Below are 27,343 nucleotides of genomic sequence, written 5' to 3' on the forward strand. Positions count from 1 at the left end.
AGCTGAGCCACAAGGATTTCTGGCTGGCTTTATAAAACAAAAAGAAGTAAAACAGAAAGCTCGTCTGTATACAACTCAAGTCGCTGCTCCTCAGAATGCGGGGATGGTTTCCTGCCCGGAACAATGGGTAAAAATAAAGAAAGACGATGAAGATTGCAATGTGCGTACGGCCCGGTATTCGAGTGCTTGAAGTTGCCACGGGAGAGCTCCCCAGACAAACCTAACGCTCGTGGCAGCGGTGCTGACAGACAGCGCTCTCTGCCTTCGCATTGCGCATATTGTGACGAGTTGAGCTTGCGGTTGACGGACAAGGCGGAACATACACTTCTCAAGGCTGCGCGTGCCGAGAAGTGAAATCATGGCGCGACATGTAGACCGTGCGCAGGAAAGGGCGCTTCTATACGGCCAGTAAACGAGCGTCTAGACGGAGAGGAGGAACGAGGGCACGTGGCTACGTAATTGGGAGAAGGGTAAGGATGGAAGGAAAAAAAAATCTGGGGGAAAACTGGTTCTGGCGGCCTCACCTCGAGGAAGCGGCCCAGGTAGCGCCGCCCCGTACACACGGCGAGCGTGAAACTCGGCCGTCCTGACAGTCTCAGAACGCCGCTACTCGCCCACCTGTATAGCAGACGACGCCTTCCGAGCGCCTGGGTGTCGTCGTCTGCTCAGAGCGTTCTCTCGGCCTGTGGCGTAGCTTTGTCATCAAGGCATCTCCTCGTGGTTTGTGTGGCAAACAACGAACAAAGAAGGGCCTCGTTTCGACTGCGGGGAGGGTGCGCGCAGCGACTTGAAAAGGTGGACTCCGGGTGAAACGTCGTCGACCCGCACGTCAGCGTTGCGCCGCGCACAACGCGGTGAGCGACGCGCGGTGAGTGATCGGTGATGGTGCAGATAAAGGAAAAAAACGGAGACACCTTCGGCGAGAAGGAGTTCGTCGTCATGAAGGATAACATCGAGGAGTTACGCAGGAGGATCTTCGAAGAGGCCGAGAGGGACCCAGGTCAGTGTAGGCATGCCGGCCGGCGCCTTGGGGAAAAATTGTTCCTGTCAACGCCTGTCCTTCAAACGCATGCGGCAGGAAGGAAGGAAAGTTCGTCTCAGAGCACAGTGGCGAAAACGAGAGCCGTTGTTACTTCACGGTTTCTTACGCTCTCTTGTTTTGAGCCGCTTGAGCGTAGCTTTCAGAAGGAATGAAGCGATGAGTTGCAACATTGCAACAAGTGTCGGGAACGGACGCTTCAGTTGCGTTTGTGCGCTTTTACTTCTAGCCGAGGTTTTCCTTCAAATAATGCGTTGATGTTTATTGTGTGAAGGTCACGCTTATTTTGATAGTGACGACTGTCTCGAAAAAAAAAATGTCTTGCCGTATTCGAAAAGCCGTGTATTGTACTGCTGGTATGTGCTGCTCGTGTACCGTAAACACTACGTGTAGCGTCAAAACATTGCGACAATCTCATTAGTAGAGCAGTCGGCAAAGTTACAGCTATGTGTAAAGCTTCCTTGCAGTCTGGTGTATGACTGATCTCTGGACACGATGGTGCGGATAATGGCGCATTAAAACTTTCTGAATGAGTGATTTATTCGTGAAGTTATACGCATGAGAACCGACCAGTTCCGTGAAGTATAGCCGGCAAAAAAAAAAAAAACACACACACACACACACATACACGGTCACTGCAGATTTCGTTCGACAGGTCGTATGGCGCTGCCGTGACGTATGGCGCTATCGTGACGTATATAATCTGCAAGAAGATTCGAAATAGGAGTTGGTTAATTCTGCCTTTGCAAGTGGACTTCGATCTGGGATTTCACTCGGGCAGGTTGTCAAGGGGCAAGCGAGAGGCCACTTCAGCACGCACACCTCAGGACGCCGTCAGCTTTACCGCGCTATAACGCGAGCAAGCAACCGGGAAGGCACGACGCCGAGACTCCCTAATGTGCTACCGCGGAGGCACAAACAAAGCTCGTCATTTCTTCCTCAATTGCAGCGGACGCAGTTCGCGCCGCGCTGGTCCAGAACGTATGTGGGTCAGCGAACGGCGTCGCCATGCTCCTGGCGGGCCGGCGCATGCCTGTTTGTTGTGGGTGCCGCCGGGGTCGTTTATTTCGGTAGAAAGGAAAATGCGCCGGGCCGCTTCTGCGATTTTAGCCTGTTGCGGGCGTTCGCTTTGTTGCCGGTCGTTTTGACCAGAGAAGCAGCGTGCGACCTCGATTCGCACTGCCCGGTCGTTCGCTTCTTTCTGGTTGAGCTTCCTTGGCGCAGTGAGCTTCCGCGAATTGTCGCAAACCAGAGCCGCTGCGTTGGAAGCGTAACTTGCGCTTATCGATGCGCCACAAATAAGATGCAGGGATTCTTGCCTCTTTCCAAGCAACCGATCCCGAAAACTTCTGTTGCGATTGGCATGGAATGTGTTAAGGCAGGACGGTAGGACGACCATCGTAGAAGAAGCGAGCAAAGGACGACGAAACGGAATAATGAATTTTGCCCCACAGATTGTTTTTTCCCTTGGAACCGTCACATTCAAGGCTGTTTGATAGGGACTTGCGCAATTTCACCACAGACAGAAACTCTAAGCAGGGTTTCGTTTCTTTTATCGTGAGGCGTTTTTCTGTGCAGTTTGACAAGGTCCGTACTTCGGAAGATGTTCTTCGTTCGAAGTTGTTTTCACTAAACGTAAGCCTAGCTTCCTCGTTGTTTGACGCAGCTGTTGTTCGTGTTGTTCGTGAAAAACGGGACGTGCCTCAGCGTTGTGTGGCTGTTCCTGCATGCTCAGGTAAAAAAATAGCTTAACATTGCACTCGGCCACGCAACGCTTGAAACAGTGAAGCTGGGCGATCGTAGCCCAGCGTTTTCCGGAAATGCGCGCCAACGTTTCTTCTTATTACTCATGATGATGATGATCATTTTTTTCGTGCGTCTCGGACTTACGGCCATCACTGCGCGTTGCATAGCGCCGCTTGCAACACCGACACCGCGTTCCAATGCCGACACCGCGTTCCAATGCCGACACCGCGTTCCAGGAGACCCGCTCCATGAATGCGTTTCTCTCTCGCTCGCTCTCATTGCCCGCAAAACGTCTTCACCAAAGCGTTTCTCACTATAACACCTAGAGGGTAAACTGGCGCCACTGTCTATGTGAGTTTCTTAAAGGGCGCCGTGCCCTCATGGGAATGACGGGATATGTGTCTTCGAGGCTGGTGTTGAATGAGGCTTCGTCTAAAACGTGGATATGGCTACACAAATAACGCGTTCTTAAAGTAAAATCTACATAAAAGGCTTTCATTCACCCATATTACATCTCTTAATAAAGTTTACTCACCTACAATGCAAAATCAAGCGAAGAAAAGCAAGAACAGACGACAAGTTGTTCCAAAGCGAGCGATAATCTTGTCGTCTGCCCTCCAACTTTAGCGGCCAGCCGATACTTTTTACGTTTCATATAACTGTGCATCCAATAGTAAGTCCTCAAAATTAAACAAAACATGTTTTTGTGTAATGATAAAGGTAAAGTAGTTGTTTACATGCTGTTTTAGCAGGAAATGAATCTTTGTGACAGACGGAACGGTACTAGCCAGGTGCGTCTTCAAGGCGTTCTGGCTCTCCAAGAACGATGCCAATCCAAAGTCACAATATACCGGCATTCCCATGGATACCACAGCGCAGCAGCGCCAGTTTTCCCTCTAGGTAATATAGTGAGAAACTCTATGCTCTTCACCTCGCAGAGCACGAGCGTACGAACGCGCCAGCTGTGGACGAAGACGACGACGCTCCAACGCAATCATATGGTTCGCATAAATGCGTGCTCTGCAAGTGTGGCTGTATAGCCTAGTGGTTACGACGCTCGCCTTGGGGCTTGGGAGTACACGGGCTCGAATCCCGCCTCGGCAAGAAAGTTTATTTTCTTTCTCGGTAGTTTCTTGATACGCACCACAAGTTACGGCTGGCTTAAACAGCTTCGCTGTTAAAAGAAAACCCAGTTCTGTTAGCGCGCTGCGCAACTAGCTGAGTGCATTCATTATCTGAACCTTGACGCAGCTACAGCTTCCTTTACTAGTCTCAAAGGTCCCAGCCGCCTTACTTTAAATGGCCATCCTTTCCAAAAGGTTATTAACGCGATTGCGTTTAGGGCCCCGTGCCGCAGAAAATCTGGCGTCGGAGTGCATGTTGGCGTCCCTGGCGGAAAAAATCATCCCCAACCACCCCGAAAACGCAGGCCCTCCATGTGGTGCAGGGTTTTGATGAACAAAAATTGAATTTCTCACACTGAAATCTGTCAGAAGAACGGTAAAGTACGACTTAACCACATCCTACTAACATGGTGGCGTCGGATTGTAGTTTGAATGTACGAGAAAACAATTCTGTAACGAGGAAATTCAAACACAGACCCCTTTTCCAGCATTTCTACCACACCAACAGGGAGCAATCGGGTAATTTAGTTTCGAAAATGCTATCCAGATGGCGCTCGCATCCTCGGCAGGTTGTTGATAGTCATCTTCTGGCGTTGGAGGCAGGGTTCGGCAGGTCAAATTGGGACTTCGCCTGCCTGTTTTGGACATACGTGCGCATAGGGGGAATAGCTAACAATTAATAACATAATACGAAGGGTGCTAGGGCCTTCACATTCTAAGACGACTTATATTGCCCCTGGAAAAACGTCTTCCCAGCAATGTATTTTTGTTTAGAAGTGAAGCCGACTTTAAGGGGATTGGTGTAAGCTTGGTCTTTGTATACTGGCTTTCTCAAAGTTCTGTGTTGCAGTGAAGCCTACTGAAAAATGCGATGCGAGCGGGGCCCAATAACGCTGTCGCGTTCCACTCTTAAAGGCGAAGCTTAAGCATCTTCCAATTTTTTTGTTGTCTAGTTGAAGTGCCATCGTCGTTATGTGCGGCTGTTGCACGCCTGCACCACGCAGCGCAGCGCGACAGCGAGCCACGTGAACATCGCCTGGGTAAAGCTGCTGCGCTGATAGGCCTTGGTTCAAATTACACCATCGGAGACATAATTTTGTTTTCTTGAGTGACAACTTGTATTAAACGCCTTCTGACTTCTTTGCGACGCATAAACCTGAAGCACCAATGAGCAAATGTTATACCCCTATCGACCCTTGGAGCCTATCCGGTGAGAAACCCAGCCAGTCATGAGAAGCCCCGGGCCGGTAAGGAAAGAAGGCTTCGCTTTAGTAACAGAAACACAAATTTTTGGACTATCGCTAGACATAAATATTGCGCGCGTTCGCTTGAAACATGAATATACCGAAGTGGTTTCGCAAAGCGAGCGCATTTTTATTATTTAAATGGCGCATATTCTCGGGATCTGCCTGGCATCGAGGTATTTCACGGTTGCGAGTTCGCCGGCCGACTCCACAAGGGGACATGAACGTGGGCCGCCCGACGAGTTGGGAATGCTATACGACGGGGGCCGCCCAGATGTCGCAGTCACCCTGTTATTCTCGCCAGTGCCTTCCTCATCCTGCGAACATATAGAATGACAACGCGTTTTACAGCGACCCGTGTCAAGCGCCCTTCACAGTTCTAGAAGCCTCGGCGTTGGCATTGGACGTTGCAAACAAAGTTCAAGTAGGTGGATTCCAGACGCGCCGTTAGGGGCCCACTCGACGTGTTGCAGTCGTTACCGCCAATGGAGACGGGCTGTGAATGCACAAGTTCTACGGCAAGTTCGTTGCTTCACCTGTCACTGTACAAGGTCGTGTGTACAGGCAGTTCTTCAGTTTGTTTCCTCTCTGAGGCGGCTTGCTGGATAGGCTCTAACAAGCACATTTTCTTTTTTTCAGTGGTTAATGAGAATACTTCCCGACGATATTTCCCTCGAGGAAAGGTACCGACATGTTGTCTCGTTTAATTGCTGTATTTTTTTCCCATTTTAGTGAGTACCCGTTTAGCTATTGCAATACGTATCTCACTTACTGGGCAAGTATCGATCGAAGTCTCAACGATGTATATTCCATTGTGTGCCCTTGTGCCGTGCTGCACTAAGAGACTGTTAAGCGCAATGGGCCGACTTGCTCAGTAACACTGAACACTGAGCAGTATGGGAAGATATACGATGACAGTTACCGACGTATACCTTTCAGAAAGTACACTTCGCGCGTTCAACGTCACGCCTATAAGGAAGCGGCGCACAGTCACAGGGCGCTTGCTGAAACAGCGAGCAAGTTGTTTACACTTCTCTGTGGAAGCGGCGAAGCAGTCCTTTGCTGGCACTTCGCCGTGTTACAGAACAAGCGGACCGAGTATGCAAATCCTTTACGTTTGTAAAGGAGGGGATTGGGGTGTCGTTTGCGCGCAGCGGTATGAGCGGGAGATGCCACCTGCTATTATTTCTGCTTACTCAGTGGGTGGGCGAGAAGAGTGGGGGGAAGCGAGGGGCTATATTTCTTGTTAGTGGCAAGCATACGAGGCATACAGACCACGAAGCCAGAGGCAGCCTAGGGGGAATAACTGTTGTCTTTAATTGAAATGTTATAATAATTAGGAACAGCGAAATGAAAATGGACGAAAAGACAACGTGCCGCTGGTGGGAGTCGAATCCGCATATTCCGGATTGCGCGTGAAATGCATTAAGCTACCGCGGCGGTCGTTCTATCGTCAAATTTCTTTGGGTAATTGTGTATAGAGAGAGAGAGAGAGAGAGAGAGAGAGAAATTCGATGGGAAAGGCAGAGAGAAGGCAAGTGTGTGTGTGCGCAAGATTAGGTATGGGAGTGTTAGCCAGCGCCACTCACGGCCATGGTGTGAGGGGCGCTGCCACCCCCGCAAATTTTGACCCCATATCTGGTTGCTTTTCTTGTTGCTTTGTCATTGAAGAAAACGGGAAACATAAGCAAGCTCGTGAGTTTTCCCCTTCGAATATCCCGTAAAAGAAAACAAAACTTTCCGTTAGAGCCACTTAACTATTTTATATTCCGCCGCTAAAAATCTCTCAGCAAAATTAGAGCTACAACGCGCACTGATAATTAAACTGACGGAAGTAGGGACGAACCCCGCATAAAAAAAAGAAAGAAAAAGGAAAAGAAAAGTTTTTTCAGTGTCAGTGCAGTTCGACGCGGCTGCTCACGAAAAAAAAAAAAAAGAGAAAAGAGAGAGAGAGAGAGAGAGATAGAGAGATGGAGAGATAGAGATGGAGAGATAGAGAGAGAAGAGCAAGTGGTGCACTAGAAATGGGGAGCATAACACTGTGCCCTTTCAGTATCATCAGGAACGACTTTATTGCAAGCAAGTGGTATAGGCTCGACTACCTCGCATTTCGAGACCAGAAGCATTTTTCAGGGGCCTCATTGCGCCTGGCAACGTTCGACTCTGGCGATTAAACTACCGCTATGCTTGCGGTAACCCGGCAGTTTTTCCAAAAGCGTCGTTAATATTGCGTTTTGCAAAGACGACGACTTTTATGCTTTAAGTTGTTTCGGCCTGACGGTTGATATTCAGCCACTGCCATTCGCCTCAACGTCCGATTTCATTGCGGGCGCCGCGGCGTGGCGGGAGAAGCAACAAGCTCGCTCATTGCGAGTACATCGGGCCGAGAGAATTCGGCCCTAGTCTTTCTGACATGGCGTTGGCGAGTAGTCACTCGGAAACGCCTTTACGGCGCTAAATTGGAGAGACGATGTTTACGTGGAGCAGAAATTTGCGTGCACCGGAACGTTCGCTTGGAAGGGGTGCAGTGCAGAAATTCATTGCAGCAATGGCGCGCACATTGCCCATTGGTCCAATCATTTTCGGGTGCAAACATGTTCGCTTGGCGCGCTTCGCGGTGTGGAAAACACAACTGGCGGCAAAGGCTCCGTGAGTGCTGGTTGAAGCCTTCTTTTGTTAGTTCCTTCGAGCGCATGTGCTACAATTCCAGTACGAAAGAAAGGTGAAACAAAGCCGCATGCTGTTCTTTCATATAAAGGAAGGAAGGTCTGGTGTTTCTCAGCAGCCGGTAACTATACGTTTATTCTCGAGCCTTCATGTATTGCGGCGTGCAGGAAAAGCAATTAAGGGACAATGTGTATATGTCATTTATTGAATTCGTCAAGGTAGACGACAGGGGGGCCGCTATTTCCAGTAGTTACGTACTTGCACTGATGATATTGAAGTGAACTTCGGTGTAAATGACCTTTAAATGAATTACAAAAGCATGCAGCATACTGTGTGGTCATATTCCCTGCAAAGAACAGTTGAAAAAAAAAATCCGCATTTCACATTGGCAGAGATGTTGCTGTGGAAAAGAGATGACACGATGTCCAGTCTGCGTATCTCAATATGCGGATTCGAGAGCGCTGGCTCAATAGGCTGCTGCTTTCATGTTGTGCCAGCCCTAATTTCCATTATAGATATGATCTAGTTGTAACTGATGGGCGCTGAGATCTTTGGCAGGCTTTGGGCCTTTACTCTCACCCTACCCTAATTTGAATGCCATAAGAAAGCGAAATTAAATTTTCAAGTATAAAATTGAACTCGGAGCGGAGAGACCACAGGCTGGGCAGGTTCGATAACAGTGCCGATCTAGCCGATCAGAAATTGCTGAGACAGTGGCCTTGTTGTCCGAAAGTAGCGAGGTTATTCCTCGTAGGGACATCTGCGGTCGAACAAGTTAGAAAACAGTGCGCCATTGAGAATTGTGTACTTACGTAACCTTGTTTATCGCGACTCTCAACTCTATCGTACCGTGCTTCACTTCGTCCTTGACATATGTAATGTACGTGAAGCGGCTTTCGCTGGTTTCTAAGAACGTCGCTCTCCACAGCGTATCAGCTTTATCTTCTCTTCCTAGAAGGCGCAGATTTTTTTTTTCTGGAATTGAAGTGGGCGTCTTCGTCGTGTCTATACTTATGTCTGCGACGACAGCTTTCATTAATTTAATAACGAAATGCCACAAAGCAAACACGAGCATTTGCACGTAAAGTTTACATTGGCACCTCCCCGTTGAATTAACACAACTATGCCCAGAAAACGAGGATAGACTATTTAACACAAGAATAGGAAAAGACGCACTTACACTGCAGACATCGCGGTATTGTTCTACCGCGAATTATTTGAACAAAGACCGAATAATCGCGAAGACAGCTGTTCAGGTTCGATGCGATCTCATCGCGGTTTATCAGGAAAATGGTGCGCAAATGGAATGAGTTACGGTACTTTTTTTAAGGCGAGACAGAATAAATGTGTTACTTCAAAACAAGTTTACATCAGCATAAAAAATATCTTGTTGGCCCAGGCGACCCTCGAGCACTGAGAACGCACATTTGGTGAAATTAAACTATGATTAGCAACAATGCCATATAAATACTGCTTGAAAAAGGGCTAACTGGTGAATTTCAACGGTTTATGCGGTAGGCGTATAAACACGAGGACACGAACACGAGGAAACCAGAATGAACAGGTAATTTTTTTTTTACATTTTAATATAGTAGGAAAATATAGAGTGAAGCGCGAACCAACAACTCGCGTCATTGAAAACGAACGCAAGAAAATACGCGAGGCGCAGACAAAAGCAGTCGTTATAATTTGACACCACGTGACGCGGTCCTCAATTTCCGCTCAGAAATTTCCCTACCTTCCTTCTCAAGCTGCCGCAACGCGCGCTGACGCACTCCTATTTTAGTTCCACATAGCATGGCGTATGCTTACAATATTAATGTTTATTTTCATTCCCGATATTCCTACAATTGCGTCAATGAAGGTAGGCCTACAGTTGCATCTGGCGCAGCGTGCTGCCTTGTTTCCCGGAGCACTAACAAAGCCGCATGCGTGCTTGCGTTCCCATAGCCTGTGGTTCAGACGGCGTACGGTCTGTCCGAACTGGCAGCTCCTTGCACGATAGTGGTATCTTGTTTACATTTCCACTGTGCATACATCTCCGTGAACCTTGAAGCATGGCGAATGTCACCACTGTGCTTTTTGCTTCACGTGTGTCGATCTATTCGACGTTTCTTCACTTTTCCACACAAGCCTCTTAGTTGTAGTTACCCGCCGTGGTTGTTTATTGGCTATGGTGTTGGGCTGCTAAGCACGAGGTCGCGGGATTGAATCCCGGCAACGGCGGCCGCATTTGGATGGGGGCGAAATGCGAAAACACTCGTGTACTTAGATTCATGTGCACGTTAAAGAACCCCAGGTGGTCTAAGTTATTCTGGAGTCCCCCACTACGGCGTGCCTCAGAATCAGATTGTGGTTTTGGCACGTAAAACCCCATAATTTAATTAATTAATTTTAGTCACTGTGGCGTTGCGCTGCTAAGCACCACGTTGCGGGTTCAAATCCCGGTTACGACGGGCGCATTTCGATGGGTGCGAAATGCGAGAAGGCCCGTTTACCGTGCAAGAGGTACACGGTAAACGTAGTCAAAATAATTCCGAAGTCCCCCACTACGGGGTGCCTCATTATCGTGGCGCGTAAAACCGCTGAATTTTTAAAGCTTCGAAGTTTTTTTTTTTTTTTGCACCGAGAGCACAACTCGGACGTCTTGCTTATCAACCAATATTTAAGCGAAGATTTATAGGCTCACAAGTGTAGGTCGTGGTGGTGATGGTGTCACGCTGAAAAGTGGGCCGATCCTGGCGATAATGCAGAAAGGGTTCAATCTCAATGACATACTCTTGTCGTGTGAGCCGATCCTGATAATACTGCAGAACGGGTCCAAGCTCAATGGCACATACCAGGGACAAGAAAGAAAGGAAGGAAGGAAGGAAGACAGAAAGAAATAGAAAAAAGAAAAAGAAATCACGTGCGGCGCACACCCGCATTGGATATGCTACACGCGTGATCAGGGATCACATGACAAGCAGAACACGTGACACGCGCGCGACCATTCAGGTTCGTTAGGTGTGTCGCGAGGAAGGACATGGAAGGAAAGCGGGCTTTCCTCTCCTCAGATCAGTTTCGGCGAACAGATGTAATGGCGAATAACCCTCCAAGAATAACCAAACTCTTCGTTCTGCAAAGGAGCAAGCTGCGTTTGAAGAACGCCGGCGTGAACTCGCTCGGGAAAGGACTCGTCCTCGACGTGCCGATTCTAGCGTGAGGGCTTCCGTAGCCGAGGCTCGCCGTCAGCGATGAGCCGACAATCCCGAGGCGAGGGCTTCCGATGCCGAAGCCCGCTGTCAGCGACGATCACAGAATCCCGAGGCGACGGCTTCCGAACGTTACCCTGACGAAGGTCAGATACACAAACGACAAGCTTCGCTTACCCCCATTTTATCGACTGGGGAATGATTTTTTTAGCCTGCGGATACCCGCATGTATACCGTGTGTGGGCGAGCGTTGTGTTTAGTTTGAAGAAACGTATTTTACAGCAAAGCTGTTTTAGGCTACGTTCCAGGAGATTGCGTCCGTAGAAAACCGAAAGTGTAGTGTATACAACAATTTCAGAAACGTCGCGCCACCTCGTAGAGTCGTATGAAAACGCCGGGTTGGCGGCGTTTTGAAATTTAGGATTGCGAAAAAATTTAGGGGCAGCTTCACAGTAGTGGTGCGAAGAATGGGCAAACAGCGAAGCTGGCGGCCCCACCTAGCTTTATCTCGGTTCGGCCAAGTTTATGCGAGGTTATGCTTCGAGACTCGGCCACGTTTTGCGTAAGATCCCCCGGAAATCACCGACAGCCCAAGGAGCAACGAACACTCGGTCATTAAAGTATCTGGACGCTTCTGGACGCTCAAATGCTTTTGCTCGGTTTCGCGGGCTCGTAACTCCGGATCGTCTGCGAATCGCCGACGTTTCGCCGCCGCTTCGGCGGCGCGATACTCGGGATTGGACCGAAGTCGTCTCACTCGCTCTCAAGTAGCGGCGCGGCGGCTTTCGCGCCGCGCTGCCTCTGCTTCGGGAGTGACGCTCTTCTTCGGCCGTCCCATCTTCGCGGCGATGTGGTCGGCGCGGAGACAGCGGGGCTTTTGCGTTGCCGCGGCGGCGACGCGGAGCTATATATCCCGTTGGTCGGCGCAGTGACGTCACGGCTTAGTTCCGCCTCTGCGCAGCCGCGGTAGTCGCGGCAACCACTCCGCAGGGCGCGTTGACGTCATGGCTCGGTAAAGCTAAGATGAAGCGATGCGGCGCGCGCGATGACGTCACGGCTCACGCAGCTGTGGCGGGGCTCGACGCGGTCGGCGCAGCTGGGGCGAAGAGTTGCTAGGCGACGCATGGGGACGTCATAGCCAGGCGGAGGTTTTGCGGCGTACACTTGACGGACTATCATCGAGATTAAACAGCTTCGCTAGTTCACAGGGGTATGTGCCACTGTGCTTGGAAACCCTTTCTGCACTACCACCAGGATCGGCCCACATTTCGGCGTTACACATGACGGCAAACGCTCAGATTAAACAGCTTCGCTGTTAAAAGTGTGTATTATACCGCGGTTTTTGCCAGATCTTACGTTTGCTTCTTCATTACGTGACGTAGGTCAACCTGGTTACCACGTGAGCATGTTGGCGTTTGTGTGCGCGCCGCGATTGGCGTAGCCGTCTTTAATAAAACGCCTTGACGGTAAGGGGATCGTGACTGTGTACGTTCCCCGTGCAACGCCTACGAAAGACATCAAAACTTCCATGACAGACATGTTCGGTTGGGTGATGCCCAACGACGATACGCCCATTCTCATCGTGGGGGCACTATTCACTACAGCAGGCCCACCATAGTCACAGTTTTGCTGGCTTCCATCTTCACAGTAGTGGAAGAGCTCTGATTTTTTATAAGTCGCATTAAGTTTATAGCACAATGCCGCCTGTTCCGGTAAATTACCTGAAGAGGCAGACGTTACTCGTGCGACAAATCACCACGTCTACGTACCTAATAAATGAGGTCTACTAATTAACTTTTGAATTATTCACTTGAGAGCATATGTTCCAGTTGCAAAATTGAAGCCGAATAGTGAAGCCGTGTCTGCTTAGCAGAAATGATAAGACATGCGCCGTTTTCCAGATACCCGTCCTTGAAATTTGCTTATAATTGCATTCACGTTACAGTTGGGATTCTTCCAAACACCTTGACGCATGCTTTCGGTAAACAGTTTACTGGAATGCCCCTAACGTACTTCGCAGCATACTTTGAGGATGGATATTACTCAAGTGGTATTACGTTACTATTACTATCACTCAAGTGGTCTTACTATTTCTGCTAAGCAAATATGAGTTCACTACTGCTAGGCTTTAATTTCGAAATTGCGGTATGTGCCCTAAACAGACAAATAAAATAAATAATTAGTAAATATTTTATTTAGTCTCCTGGACATTGATATTTCTCGTGCGTGTAACGTCTGTCGATTATATGAAAAAAGTCTGTTCGAATTAAAATGGGTGGCACAGGCAATTATTACAAACTGGTTGCTTTTTCCATTACCCTCGCTGCTTTTGACTTTGACTGCGGTTCATAATAACTTTTCTGCAACCTGAACTATCAATTGTTCAGGGTATATCCACTGCCTTTCGAACGGTGCACTTGCACTACACTCAAGCTGTCCTCTACTTTGTGTGAGCACGATTTCTTACTGCCTCACACAAACTGGAGAACGCAGTGCCTCGTTTTATCGGTTTGGTTCGGGTATCCGTATAAAACCAATCTCTTTTCACATCGAACACTGTACTGCCAACGCGTGTGTTCTTCGGGCTTGCTTAACCGGACGCGCTTCGCTGTGCTTCGCTTGTTTGGTCTGGTTTGCTCGTTTTCGAGTCCCTGTTCTTTTGTATTTACGCTAGCGCAAGGATCATTAAGCTAGGAACACATTCCCCCTTCACCATGATGTAGCCCAAATCACCGCGGCGAGTTTAGCTTGTCGTTCTCTTGCCATAGATGTCCACGAAACACACTCTAAGCAAGTTTTGTCTACCGCGATTGCGAAGCATTCTGTCTACAGCATTTAGTTCTATTTCGAGATAGTCCGAATATAATAAGCGAGCAAGTAAGCGAAGTTGATAACATCAGCAGCCGCTTGTTATTTCGTGGCCACCCCAGCAAACCGTCGCTTAACGAGGCGAAGGAACAGCCGCTCATCTAAGAAGGTGTAGCGCCGCGTAGCCTTTCCTGCTGTTTCTTTGTCAGAACTTTAATCCTCTGGCCGGAATGCCCCCTAGGGTTGTTTACCTCCTTCCCTTTCCTCCTCCACATACACACAGACACGCGCGAGCATATACAAGGATATAACACAAACCGAACGATGGCGTCCGTCGGTGGTGCGTTGGCGAAACAGAAGTTAAAAACACGAAGCTGTAACAACGGATGAGTGCTCGCGAAAAGACGCGGCTGTCAGCTAAAGGGAAACAAATTGAAGCCAGAAGAGAGAGAGAGAGAGAGAGAGAGAGAGTTGGTCTTCAAGAAGTAGGCGGCTTGTTTTCTTGTTGTCCATACTTCCTCCTCCTTACTTGTCTTGGCTGCTCTTCAGTCTATATGCCTATAACTCTTACTCCCAACAGAAAGGTTGTCTCATTGGGCCCACGTACATTTTCTTCACGCTTTATCAAAGCGGGCCTTACCTAGCGGAGGATGCGTCAATGCGACTGAAGAAAAGCTAAAGCATACAAAGTCGTGTAGCCAGATGACAACTTTGCTGAAGCCGCCGCGAAATTACTCTCTCGACTAGCCTTTGGCTACTAGTCTACTGATTCTGGCGATTGTGTATTTTGTTTTATGAAAAGCGTAGTAAAACCTTACCTTAAAAATGTATTAAGTAGCCGATATTCACTATTCACTAGCATTCCTGTATTTATGCTTGGGAAAGTGGCAGGAGACGTAGCTTGGGGTGTTTTTATCATTAAGTTTTCGTAGAAGGCTGCATGAGTAGTTAATTCCTTTCGTTTCAAGCTAGAGAATACTCTTATTGAGCTTGGTGGACGCTTGTTTCAATTTCACGGTAGTACACATCTTTTATTACGAATACTTCCTTGCCTGTTACCTGGCGCATTGTGATGGATAGGTTCATGTCTCGCCTCGCTTGGAACTTCACCAATAAAATAATAATACAAAAGAAACCTTTGAAGATGTATGTCAATCCGAGTAATTCGTACGTTAAGGACAACGCAGCTGTATAAGGGAGTTCTCACACCCATTGAACGTATAGTTTGAATCTGTCCCGCGGCTGCCGGAAATCTATCCAAGACTTTCCAAACGCTTTGCTATAACCCGTGCAATTCCTTCGCTATAGCCGAAAATTTTTATGTGCTTCACTATATCCAAGCTTTGTACAGAGAACCGAGTTCTTCGTTTAAAACCATCAGATCGACAAACGGTACGACACGAGTGTGTACTCATAAGAGGATACTGAAATTGAACTGAGCCAAAAGGCCTAGACGCCAGACCCACAAAATGGTAGTCGATTTGGGCCCCTCCTAGCTCACCTCTAAGGTGCATCCGGGGAAACACGACGTGAGGAACAAATATTGCGGATTACTGGCTAAGATAAACCAGGCAAAGCTGTCTGTTCGAGTGAGGTATACGCAAGGTTACATTTGTTTTATATAACTCTTGATAATTACGTTTAACGTAATTATCGAGTTATAGAATAATATTTAACCATCATCTATACCACAGTATGTAATAAATATTTATCGCGGCATCAGGGCGGACTTACCGCACCCAAATAACGAGAAGTCCATGACGCCCCAAGGACTGCACGCACTTTGCCGACATCGCTTAAGAGCGATGCGAAGCTGAACCACGAAATACTACACACGCGATACCAAAGCGCCCAAACGACCAATAGTGTTGTGAACAAACCTGAATGCGGATGTGCACCACTCTGACCTTATAACCGTAACATTGTTATAATATTTTAATAAACCCTGTTCTTATAGTACATACGTTCGTGCCGTACCGCTTCTCTCTCTCTCTCTCTTTGTAATAAGTTTAAGTGACAGTGCAGGTCTCTGTGCAAAGTTCGGATACGCTTATGAAAAGGCACGGCTTTTGTAAAGGAATTGCACTGGATATAGTTAAGGTGTTTGCCAATTTCGGTAGATTTTTGGCAGTGGCAAAACTAGTGATCCTGAAGGGTGTGGAAATTTTTTTATACAGCCTGGCTGTCATTGATGTACTAACTATTTGCTCGGACTGGCATACATCTGTGAAAATAAACTTTCGTTTAAAACTGTGGAATTGCACGTTTCCGTTTTTCTGTCTAGCGATCTCTGAAGGGAAGAAGGGGGCAGGAGAGAAAGGACTTGAACAGGCAGGATTCGCGTTGAACTGTATTCCACAAGCTCAGAAATAACTCGACACTGGCACCATGATTCGCCGAGCTGCTTGAAAACTTTGACAACCTCGAGTCCTAAAGACATTTCACGATATTGCTCATTAAGATTCGAGTTTTCCCATTGAAAGCAATCGATTACCCTTGAGTGCGAAATGCTTGTTTGCTCGGCCAGCGCAGTGCAGGTCTTTACGTGCAGTCTGCGTCTTCTTCCCTTTATTTCATGTGCCCAAAATGAACGGACTCAGACCAGTTTCACCCTGCGGATCTACAAAAGATTGCCGACTGCGACGAACTGTGCCGCCGGTTCATCCGCCAGAAGAAGCTCAACCTGGATGGCGCTTTCGAGATGACGAAGAACGCGCTCATTTGGCGCAAGAAGTTCGAGGTCAACGGTGAGTTCATGACTGTTCACAGTTTCCTCAAGCGTTCTGCACGAAGGCCTCCTGATGAGACAGTATAGCCGAACTGCTTGTTACTTGCGTTGTATCAGAAAGAAGTCGCATTCGACACATGAGGCAGCGGCGTTAAGTGCTTTCGCTGAGTAAATTGTTGGTTAAACGAGCACAGAGGGAAGAAACAACACGACGTGTTTGTCTCCCTTCGAGTTTGTCCTTCGCGCGCTTTCGTATTGTCGCCACTCCAACTTGCCCAGCTCTCCTTACTTTTGATCACGCAAGTGGAGCGCACGTGTTGTAGGCAGAGGGAACGTAGTGTATGACCCACATATGCTCACATGATGAAGTTAGGCTGGAGCAATTACATCATGTACCTTTTGGCTCTACTAGATAGGGGCAATAGTTTGTTAAATCAGATTGAAGTAAATTATTGGGTTTAACGGGTGCCCCAGCAACTCATGGAGTGAGAGACGCCGTTGCGGTGATCTACGGATAATGTTTAGCCAGCTGGAGTTCTGTAACGCAGACCTAAGTCCCTGCCGTGCTTGTTGTACGGACCCATCGCTTCCTTGGAATTACCGTTGACCGAACGCTAACCTGGGGATCTCATGTATCCAACATCGCTGAGCGTGTTAATTGTACACAGAATGCCTGCGATGCATCATAGATATGAAATGGAGTGGCACAATGGAGTGAGTTTTAAAATTTTATATAGTTCAGTGTGCGTCAAGTCCTCGAATATTCATTACCAGTTATGCAAGGTTTATCCTAGTAAGACGAGCGTAGGCTCAACAATATGGTAGCCCGCAGTCTCCGTACTTCCCTCGGTTTACCGCGTTCAAGCCACAGTAGCCTTGTTGTCGCAGAAGCAAAAAAATAAAATAAACACAGCCACTTTAAGTTTTAAGTTCCTAATGCTCACCCGCCTCGTGACAAACTTATTGAAAGGAGTGGACAAATTGGTGACATCTTGCGAGCTTATGACGAAGTACTTTCACAGCAACGTAGCTTTCTACGTTCAAACGTTAGCCAACCTCCTTCGTCGATCATAACGACTTCGGTGACTACGAACATCCCAGGAATCGAAAAGAAATAGAAATCGGCACTGCACTACCTGGAAGCAAACCTTTTCCTGCTACAGCAAATGCACCGGTTTCAGCAGGGTTGCACAGTCGCATGCACGGACAGGTCTACATCAAATGACATCCCAATTGAGTGCGGCTTGCTAATTGGCGCGTGACTGGCCGCTCGAGGCACTTTGCGTGTATTTGTGGGCTTCTTTCACGCTCGGAAAAACACTTTTATGTAGCACGTATTGAGCAACAAAAAGCTGTATCGGTAGTTTTTCATGTTGGTCTACAATTTTCTCTTTGACACTTTTCATCTAATTCTCATATTTGAGAAGTTGTTCAAATAATGAAGACTAATTATGTAATTAGTCGGAAAGCAAAAAAAAAAAAGAATACGAGTATCTCGAAGCGACGGCAAACAACATTACCTTGGTTCTGTCCATCTACGTGGCATTTGCATATTTTGAAATCTTGGTGCGTGATAGTTGGGAGACCCTATATATGTATACACGAAAATACTTCTGTGAACTCTTACTCCTGTGTGTGCTGGTGCCCATAGAGGCATTCTTTGTGCACATACTTACTAGTGTTCGTGTGTGTATAGTGCTTGTTGATATTTTCTTTTTGCTTTTCCGTTTTTATTGTAGGTGGACTAACGAATTTGGGATTTTGATATAGCTCACTCTCATGTAGCCTTACTTTCCATGTTTATACATCTAAAAAAAAGACCTCTACTCTAGAGGGCCGCAAAATTTGTCCTATCACTTGTATCCGGCGTCAGCCGAGCCCATCCTCTGCCTGCACAGGTTCCAATCTCGTCACGTCTTTGTATTTTTCAATTAGACATCACAGAGGCGACCCTACCTCAGGTCTACTTTGACTTCGGCGCCATGTTTCCCCTTGGCCAAGACAAGTACGGGAGCCAATTAAGTACGTATTATTTATTTACATATATTTCTCAGTCGATACGACGAGAAATAGAACGACTGACTTAGAAATTTCTTCTCTGCGCACGCCAAGACAGCGCAAGATGTAGAGTTCGGTATGGCATGTCCGTCGGACATCTTCAGAGGTTGTCTACCGGGTGTTCAAAATTAAGCTTTACGGAATTTTTAGAAATCGCCTGTGGCAGTTAGTATAATTCTTATCATTGAGCTGGGTTATTTAATGACGCGGACATTAACAGCACGAGAAATCGAAACACATTCAACTAATTATTAAAAGTTCACTAATTCTTAGTTAATTGCTTTACGACACATATTGCAATTTACGAATTGTAGCCGGTGAGCTTGTCAAGCGTATCCACTTAGAATGAATTTCCAGAATGACACCAGTTTGGAGATATTAACAATTAAATTATGGCGTTTTACGTGCCAAAACCACGATCTGATTATGAGGCACGCCGTAGTGGGGCACTCCGGAAATTTGGACCACCTGGGGTTCTTTAACGTGCACCTAAATCTAAGTACACGGGTGTTTTCGCATTTCGCCCCCATCGAAATGCGGCCGCCGGGGCCGGGATTCGATCCCGCGACCTCGTGCTCAGCAGCCCAGCACCATAGCCACTGAGCAACCACGGCGGGTTTGGAGATATGCGCCATCAAACTTGCCGTAAAAATGCACTGTTGTTCCACTTACATTTTTACCAAAATGCTGTTTTATACATTGAAGCACAAACGTAACTGGAACACCCATGTATTTCATCCCACACTTTGGGAAATATCTCGAAACGAGTGTCATCCTGGAAATTATTTTCAAGTGTATGCGTCCTGCAAACTCACCGGCTGCAATTAGTAAATTGTAATGTGTCGTAAAGTAATTAACTAAGAAGTTTATTAGTCAATTTTTGTTAATTATTTGGATATGTGTTTCGATTTCTCGTGCTACTAATGTCCGCCTCTTCGAATAACCCAGCTTCAACGATAAGAATTATGCTACCTGCCACAGGCGATTTTAAAAAGTTCGGAACATGAAGGTGAACACTTTTGAGGCGTGCTGCCGCCCTATTCTAGCGCGGCGAGGTCTAAACGCGTTACACCAATGGTACACATGAAAAGAACCGGAAAAACTTGGTTCTTCAGATAAAATAGAAAATACGTAGCGACACAAGGACGAGCTAGTGTGCACCCCTTACAGCAAAGCCGTTTGCTGGGCTTACAGGGACTGATATATTTTAAAACAATGCATCAAGTAAGGCACGCCATAGAAAGGCAAGGGCATCATGGTGTGTCAGGAGCACCGACTTTTGGGCGAGTCTGTTTTGCATAGCAGAACACGGTCAAGTGCGCACAAACAAGGACTGAGGGAGGCGTAGACAACACAAGCGCTTTACATGATGAAAGTGAGCCCGATCTACACGCTCGTGAAGCGTTTGTGTTGTCTTCACCTCCCGCTGCCCTTGTTTGCGCGCGCTTGACCGTGTTCGGCTATAATGGTGTCTTCTGCGTTTCTTTTCTTGTCTTGGGCACTTTTCTTGTCGTGACTTACAGTATTACTTTTTCAACATTACAACTACGCTAAACATACGCGGCGTTCGGCGACGATGTTTCACAACTGTTCCACGGAAAAAGCGCTTGGCATCTTGTTTCTATGTTTGTTAGAAAGTGTAAAAATATTGTCTATGTTAGTAGTAGGAGGAGGAGGAGGAGGAGGAGGAGGAGGAGGAGGAGGATCTGATTATGAGGCACGCCGCAGTGGGGGTCTCCGGAATAATTTCAACCACCTGGGGTTTCTTAAAGTCCACCTAAATCTAAATACACGGGTGTTTTCGCGTTTCGCCACCATAGAAATGCGGCCGCTGTGTTACCATTGTTGTCACTTAGTACCAAGGTACTGCAGCACGTCCTGACAATGTATGTAGATTTTTTATTAAGTAGACCATTGAGAAATTTTCTCACAAGGAAGTGTTACGATGACGGAAATGCGGAAATAGCTTAACGCGTTTGTGTCTAGCCGCAGGCATTTGTCCAGCCCTCCGTTGTTTGTGACGCGTGCGTCTGTGCCGCAGTCTACCACCGGGTGAAGCTGCACCGAAAGGACGAGCGCAACGCAATACATCACCGGCGCTTTCTGGTCTTTTGGGTGGAGAAGCTGCTCTACGAGCTCAACCACGTGCGACTCAGCTTCATCCTGGACCTCGGAGAGTCAGGATACGGAAACATGGTGCCCCTACCTCTACTTTATCCTCAATGCTGTTATCACAAAAACAGTAAATTTACATACTAAGAAGACGAGAGGAAGACCCGGACGCTGGCGCTTGCAGGTGCAGCCAGTAGAGCCATTCATTCAGCATGGGGATAATAGGAAGAACATACGCTATTAAAAATAAAGTTTGCATCCTTCGGGGCATATCTTGTACCCAAAGCCCAAATAGTAATCGTCACCTGGCTTGCTTGCGTTTCCTTTCTTGAAAACTTTGCGATCGCTACTTTCGGGCCAAGAATGCTCAGTCGTGCTGATAACGCGCATGCCGTTCGTGAATTGCAAGTATTGGGCACTTAGCGTTAAACAAAAGAAAGGAGTGCACGGTAGATGCCGATTATTGTTTGGGAGAAAGATAAGCCGCAATGATTGCAAACTTTTTTTATAGTGTAGATTTGTCAAAACTTCTCCTTTTTGGCTTCGAACAGCCTTCTCACCCTATGTCGACCTAACGTGTCAGCAAATTTGCTGTTCGTACCAAATGTGTGGAGCCTAATTTAGCGTTTAATTTCTAGCACAGTTCTCTGTTAAAACATTACAGAACAGTTTATTGATAAGGAAACAGAGTAAAATGCGTCAATACTTTATAGTTGGGATCCTAGAATTCGAAATGAGTTGTAGAAGAGATCCATATATTACGCAGCATTATGTAAGCAATCCCTGTAACTAAATCTGGTAAATGATTAAGTGAATTCATGCATGTGACTGTGTCATGCGAGATGTGCGTCTCTATCTAATTGCAGAAATTTATTAAAGCTGCCTTGCTGAGAGACTTCACCCCTAAAATGAATTCTGCGCACTAAGTTCTATGAAAAAAAAAATATCTTCTATATGTTGAGAAACAGCTTGGCGTTTGCATGTACAGCGCTTTGTGATATTTTCTTCTTGCTTTATTCTCCTTCTTTATTCTTGCCTGTGTAATGTATTTGGAATAACCGGTGCCAAAGAAGCCTTCCTTCCAATTTCTCGTTTTAAAAAGAACTGTTACAGTTCTAACTGCCATGATGCCACTTCTGGCGCCTAAATCAGGTATCACTGAAAGCACCTGATGAAACGTGGATGTATGTCAACATATGCATGAAAGAAATTTCACACACGTGAAAGGACATACAAGAGAGGACTTGTGCGAGCACCAAATAAAGGTACTGATTAATTGCTCTTTGGATGACAGTCGCAGGTGCTTTGGATGTCAGACTTGCTTCATATTTTCGACTATACCTGGATTAACGGTCAGGTCACGTGTTTAGCCGTTTGGTAATGCATAAGCTCGTCTCTCACCGCTGACCCAGCTATAATCTCCGACCCCGGGAGTCCGCAGTTAAGGAGACCTCAGACCGCGACAAAGAAAGATGACCAAACATAAAATAATGTAAGTATTCAGTATTAGTTTCTGACAGGAGGCAGTGGGGCTGTTGTAATGCAGTGATAATGCTAGAATGGAGTTGTGCAACGAACTAGTATGACATCTGAATCTGTACTTGAAGGTAGCATAGAAGTTGTAAATTTTATTAGTTACAACAGGCTGATGATTTAGCTCGCCTCGCTTTAATCTCGTTCATTAGCCCATCTCTCTTTCTCTCTTTTTCATGTAGACATATTTGTTAGAAGCGTAGACTGTTGGGCCAGTTGGTGCATCATGTACTGCCGTTGAGCGGAATTACGTGCAGGAAGATACGAAGTGCACAGGACAGACGCTCACTGAAGTTTATTGAAAAGTTTCCAGGAAGCGGAGGGCCGCACATGCGCAGTTAGGAGGCAGAGACAAAACTCATACATAATCACATGCGAAAGCTGTAAAAATGCTAACGCCCAAGGGGATAACTAACTTCTTTATCCGTCAACGCAACTGACGGGACACTGACACACAAGGCAGATTGTGTGTATATCTGGCCAGCCTCAAAAATTTCCCTGACCAGTCTGTCATTAGACTTGTTTAAAATCATAATATTAGTGCAGTGCGACCGCAATCTCTGATGTGCGCAGGTAGGTGCATACTACCCGCTACATCCTTTAGAGACGCTGAGTGCTCCCTGAGTCGGTCGTTTAAACATCGACCTGTTTGGCCAATGTAAACTTATACTCCCTAGCACACGTTACCTAATATTAATTGCTCACTAACACGTGTTCGGAGTGAAAAGAAAATCATAAAAAATCAATAACCCTTCCTCTGTCGAGGAAATGGGGGTAAGCGAAGCTTGCCGTGTATTTCTTCGGTGTTCCTCCGAACGAATTGCACTGACGAGTACCTCGTTGTGCTCGAACCACAAGTGGTCACACACACCGCATCTGTCTCCAAAGTTCCGGTTGAAAAACACATTGAAACCTGGCCGTCGCACCGGGGAAGTTGGCGCTAGCGTTGCCGAGGCGTGCATCACCGTTGTCGGGTTCCTGGAGGGCAAGACAACGCTGACGTTTGGCCTCAACATCGCGCTCCCGCAACTCGGGGTCGGCGGCTCTTCGCTGCCGTTTGGCCTCAACATCGGACTTCCTCAACTCGGGGTCTGCGGCTATTCACTGACGTCTCGCTTGGGCTTCGGAAGTCCTCACATTAGAATCGACACGTCGACGATGAGCCCTCTCCCGAGCGCGTTCATTATGTACGGATTCCCATAAAATTGCTTGAACATTAAATCTGTCCATTGCGTAAGACAATGAATGACTGATACCCCCTTAAGCAATGGCTCATACCCCCGTAATCGCGGCCTCCCTATTAAGACGACAGAAGAGAAGTGAACTTCTACGTGAATGATGAGCGGCAACGTAACCAGCTGAGGAAGGAGATGACGACGACGAACGCGGGAGCAGTGGCAGGAGTGCGTGCGGAGCACGAACACGAGCGCAAACCAAGGGGCGCCAATGAGCCAGCTGCGGAAGAAGACGACGACGCTCGAGCCAATGCTAATGATGATAATTTTGTGCATACATGGACGCCATCAAAAATCTGTGAGTTATAACAATAAGCTTCGCTTGAAAATTGCACATGAAAAGAGACGTGTAAACCACCCTGTGACTTGCGCTACTGAGGTCGTCTACAAGATTCTGCTCCGCTGCGGTAAAGTTTACATTGGACAAACGGGTCGACGTTTAAACGACTGACTCAGGGAGTACTCAGCGCCTTTAAAGGCTGTAGCGGATGGTATGCACCTACCTGCGCACATCAAAGATTGCGGTTGCAGTGCGCTATTTAAAGCTGTAATGATTTCAAACAAGTTTAATGACAGACTGGTGAGGGAAATTTTTGAGGCTAGCCAAATATACGCACAATGTTTCTCGTGTGTCAGTGTCCCGTCAGTTGCGCTGACGGATAAAGAAGTTAGTTACCTCCTTGGGCGTTAGCATTTTTGCAGCTTTCGAATGCGATTATGTATGAGTTCTGTATCTGCCTCCTGATTGCGCATGTGCAGCCCTCCGCTTCCTGGAAACTTTTCATTAAACTTCAGTTGTAAGTGAGCGTCTGTCCTGTCCACTTCGTATCTTCCTGCACGTAATTCCACTCAACAACACTAAAAATATTTGTTAGCTTGTTAGATGTGGCTGTGCTATAAAGGCGTAGAGAAAGCGAATGAAGAAACAGCAACAACAAGCATGAAATAGGCAAATGATGCTGGTACGCTACAGCTCAACTCTAAAGATTATTAGTCAGTGCTTTAAACCAGGTTGTTTTTTTTTGTTTTAGCAGTTCCCGTCGCACTGCCGTCAAAATAACACTGAAATAATTCGCCCTCCATGTACACCGCGTTGAAAACATAATTCGGCTCCGCGCGAAGCGAATTAAGAGTAATAGTAAGGTGTGGAAGGAAACTCCAGCGACTTAACGAGTTTGAAGACGAACTTAATCCGAAGGTGTAATGCACTGTGCTCAGTGATTTCTCTTTTTTTTTTCGTTTTTTTTTGAAGCGGAAAGGAAGCGATGACCACAACTTCCTGTTTCCTCCATATGCAAAGCTGTGTCCCGCAAACATGAAGAGCGTAATCTACTCATTGTTCGAGGACACGTGTTGAACGTATAGACGGTGTTCGCTCAACAAGCGAAAAAACTATAAATGTATATGAAAACACAGACGGTTTTGGGGGTCCAGACAAAAACAATCGCAACACTCCGAATAGACGTAATACGATTCAAGGTGCTCGCGCCTCGTCCGAAAATGCAACGTGCACAAACCTGACACCGACCTGCCGGGAAGCCGATACAGGAAGTGGCTGCAGGAAGTGGGCCCCAAAACGGTTTCTATTTCTCGTGCGGCCACTGGCGTATACAGTGCGTTGCACGAAGGGTGGCAAGATAAGGTCAGCCCGACTGTGGAGCGCTATTTACGAGCACTCGCTTTTATCGATGTAGTCCGTCTAGGTAACAGATTCGGCGGCCCAGTTTTACTGAACAGGCTGGTCTCCTTTACAGCGCGACGGTTTCGGCGCATAAACGAAAACTAAAGATGGGCTGACCAAAGGAAGTTCAGCCGAGCGACTTAACCCGCTTTACCAACAACACCGATCCGCCCCGCTCGTATGCTCGATGCGTTTTCAAAACGCGCTGCCCAGGATCGATAACTAGGAATCATATACCATAAGCTCCCTGCCGTGAAAATGAATGAGAAATTTGTTTTTGACATAGTTATCAAGAATACACTGACATGAACTACTTGTTTAGGCTGATACAGTCTCGCTCTTTAGTGATTCTATAAGGAACTTCATGCTGCCGAAATGAATTCAGATCCCTCAAACACGGCGGATAATATTGAGGCAAAAAGACAAGAAATAAAGGTGCGAACCACGCTGCTCGGTTCCTCCAGCCCCTACTAACAAATTGCGATAGTTGCGGAGGATTTATGTAAATGTGCACTCATCAGGCATGGGCTTACATCATGCTACGAACACTTTTCTCCTTAGCACGTATTCGCGTGTGCATATGTATGCGCTTACTTATTTCTTACGACCCGCCACGTTGGGTGTTTGTCTGTGTTCCTCTGCTTAGAACGATTCGCTGTCGTGGCTGCTCCATCCTGATGGGGCCAAATACGAAGTCATTGTTTGAGTTAGATTCAGGAGTGGAATAAAAAGCACAAAGTGATCAGAGTTACCCGAAATCCCTCCATGACATCTCTCATGGTGATATGTGGTTTTGTACCCCACCAATCCCATTTTTCTAAAAGTCAATGCTGACGTTTAAGGACATTTTGAAATGATTATTATAATTTTTGTGTTTCCAATGGTGCAACATTTTTTTTTCAGGACATGGAACTGATTGGGTTCCTGATAAGCCTCTTCAAGGAGTACTACCCATGGGCCCTAGGTAAGTGTGTCTCTTCAACACTATGGTCATTACTTGTGGGGCGTCGCAACTATAACCGTAAAGTAGGTAAGGCATTAAATAGCGGTGGCACATATTTACAGGGAACACAAAGACCAAGCTCGTGTGTGGTTCTAATCTTTGTCGTTTTGATCTTTCGCCATTACATTACGCAGCAATGATAGCCAGTAATAGCATGCAGAAAATGACGGGTAAAATGCCTGTGCGTGATAATATAAACGTGGTATGCGGAGGCGAGAAACCTAGCAGCAAGGTGCAGTAAAAAGCAAGAATGCGTTGTGCCTTTCATCGTTAAAAAAATCATGCCATCAGTAAAGTTAGAACTATTTATTGGACTGAGTTAACTGCATGGTCATCCAGATAGTGCGCTGGTGTTTTACTGTTCCTTATAAAGGTGAATGGCTGCGCGGATCCACTAAATGCCTACTACCACCGCTTAATTAACAAATTCAGACCAACGGATATTGTATAAAAAAATTCTGGGAGGAAGAACAAGAATTTTAGTCTACGTTAGAAAGCCTAAATTCAGTATGCACGCTTTCCACCTGAACATATTTACCACGAAGCCACAGTGCAGGCTGGCCAGCTCAGTCGGCTTAGCGTGTAGTGGCGGTAGTCTTGTAGTGTACGACGGAAAGGGGACTCCGTCGCTTCCGAACAAGTACATGTGGGAGAGAAAAAATGACCAGGAATATAAATATGAAAAAAAAAAGGAGCATAAAGGAAAATAGTAAGCAGGAGAGATTCAATAGAAATGCTGTGGGATCAGGAAGGAAGGAAAAGGTAGTATGACGAGTGGTTAATTAGTTCTACGTTTTAACAGCTCTGTCGAAGGCCGCGTCACAAAGCACCGCTACGGGAACGTCACTCCCTCTTGCCTGCACGTTTATGAATTACATTTTCTTTTCCGATGCTCTATATTTGCAGGTTTCATCATGGTGTACGACATGCCCTGGCTATTCAACAGTAAGCATTTTACTTATTGTTACATCTTAAATCGGTGGCTTAAACTCGTGCTTTTCTCATAAAACTGTGGTATATGCCTGACTTGACCCAACATTTCCCCGCGTCAAGGCTCGCTTAGCTCTCCACAACTAAACGATTTAGTCACTCCGGTACTCTGTCAAAGGTAAACCCGCTGCGCATGCGCAGAGGCTATGGCGTTCTGATGCTTGAGCATGAGGTCACGGGC

General features: G+C 46.8%; 1 protein-coding gene across 2 annotated transcripts in view; it reads left to right on the top strand.

Annotated features, from left to right (window-relative positions):
* The first annotated feature begins 526 nt into the window (after nucleotides 1-526).
* LOC119442968 (motile sperm domain-containing protein 2-like) overlaps nucleotides 527-27,343 on the top strand; it is a 56,252-nt gene continuing 29,435 nt past the window's right edge. The window contains exons 1-6 of one of the 2 annotated variants that reach the window (XM_037708062.2): nucleotides 527-1,000; nucleotides 16,423-16,569; nucleotides 18,486-18,572; nucleotides 20,650-20,804; nucleotides 26,073-26,133; nucleotides 27,079-27,117. In XM_037708062.2, coding sequence (XP_037563990.1) covers nucleotides 883-1,000; nucleotides 16,423-16,569; nucleotides 18,486-18,572; nucleotides 20,650-20,804; nucleotides 26,073-26,133; nucleotides 27,079-27,117 — 607 coding nt within the window. In that variant the 5' untranslated portion in view covers nucleotides 527-882. The remainder of the gene's footprint in view (nucleotides 1,001-16,422; nucleotides 16,570-18,485; nucleotides 18,573-20,649; nucleotides 20,805-26,072; nucleotides 26,134-27,078; nucleotides 27,118-27,343) is intronic. The other variant, XM_037708063.2, reaches the window with a different exon arrangement.

Source organism: Dermacentor silvarum, chromosome 2, assembly GCF_013339745.2.
Source record: "Dermacentor silvarum isolate Dsil-2018 chromosome 2, BIME_Dsil_1.4, whole genome shotgun sequence".
Taxonomy (NCBI): Eukaryota; Metazoa; Arthropoda; class Arachnida; order Ixodida; family Ixodidae; genus Dermacentor; species Dermacentor silvarum.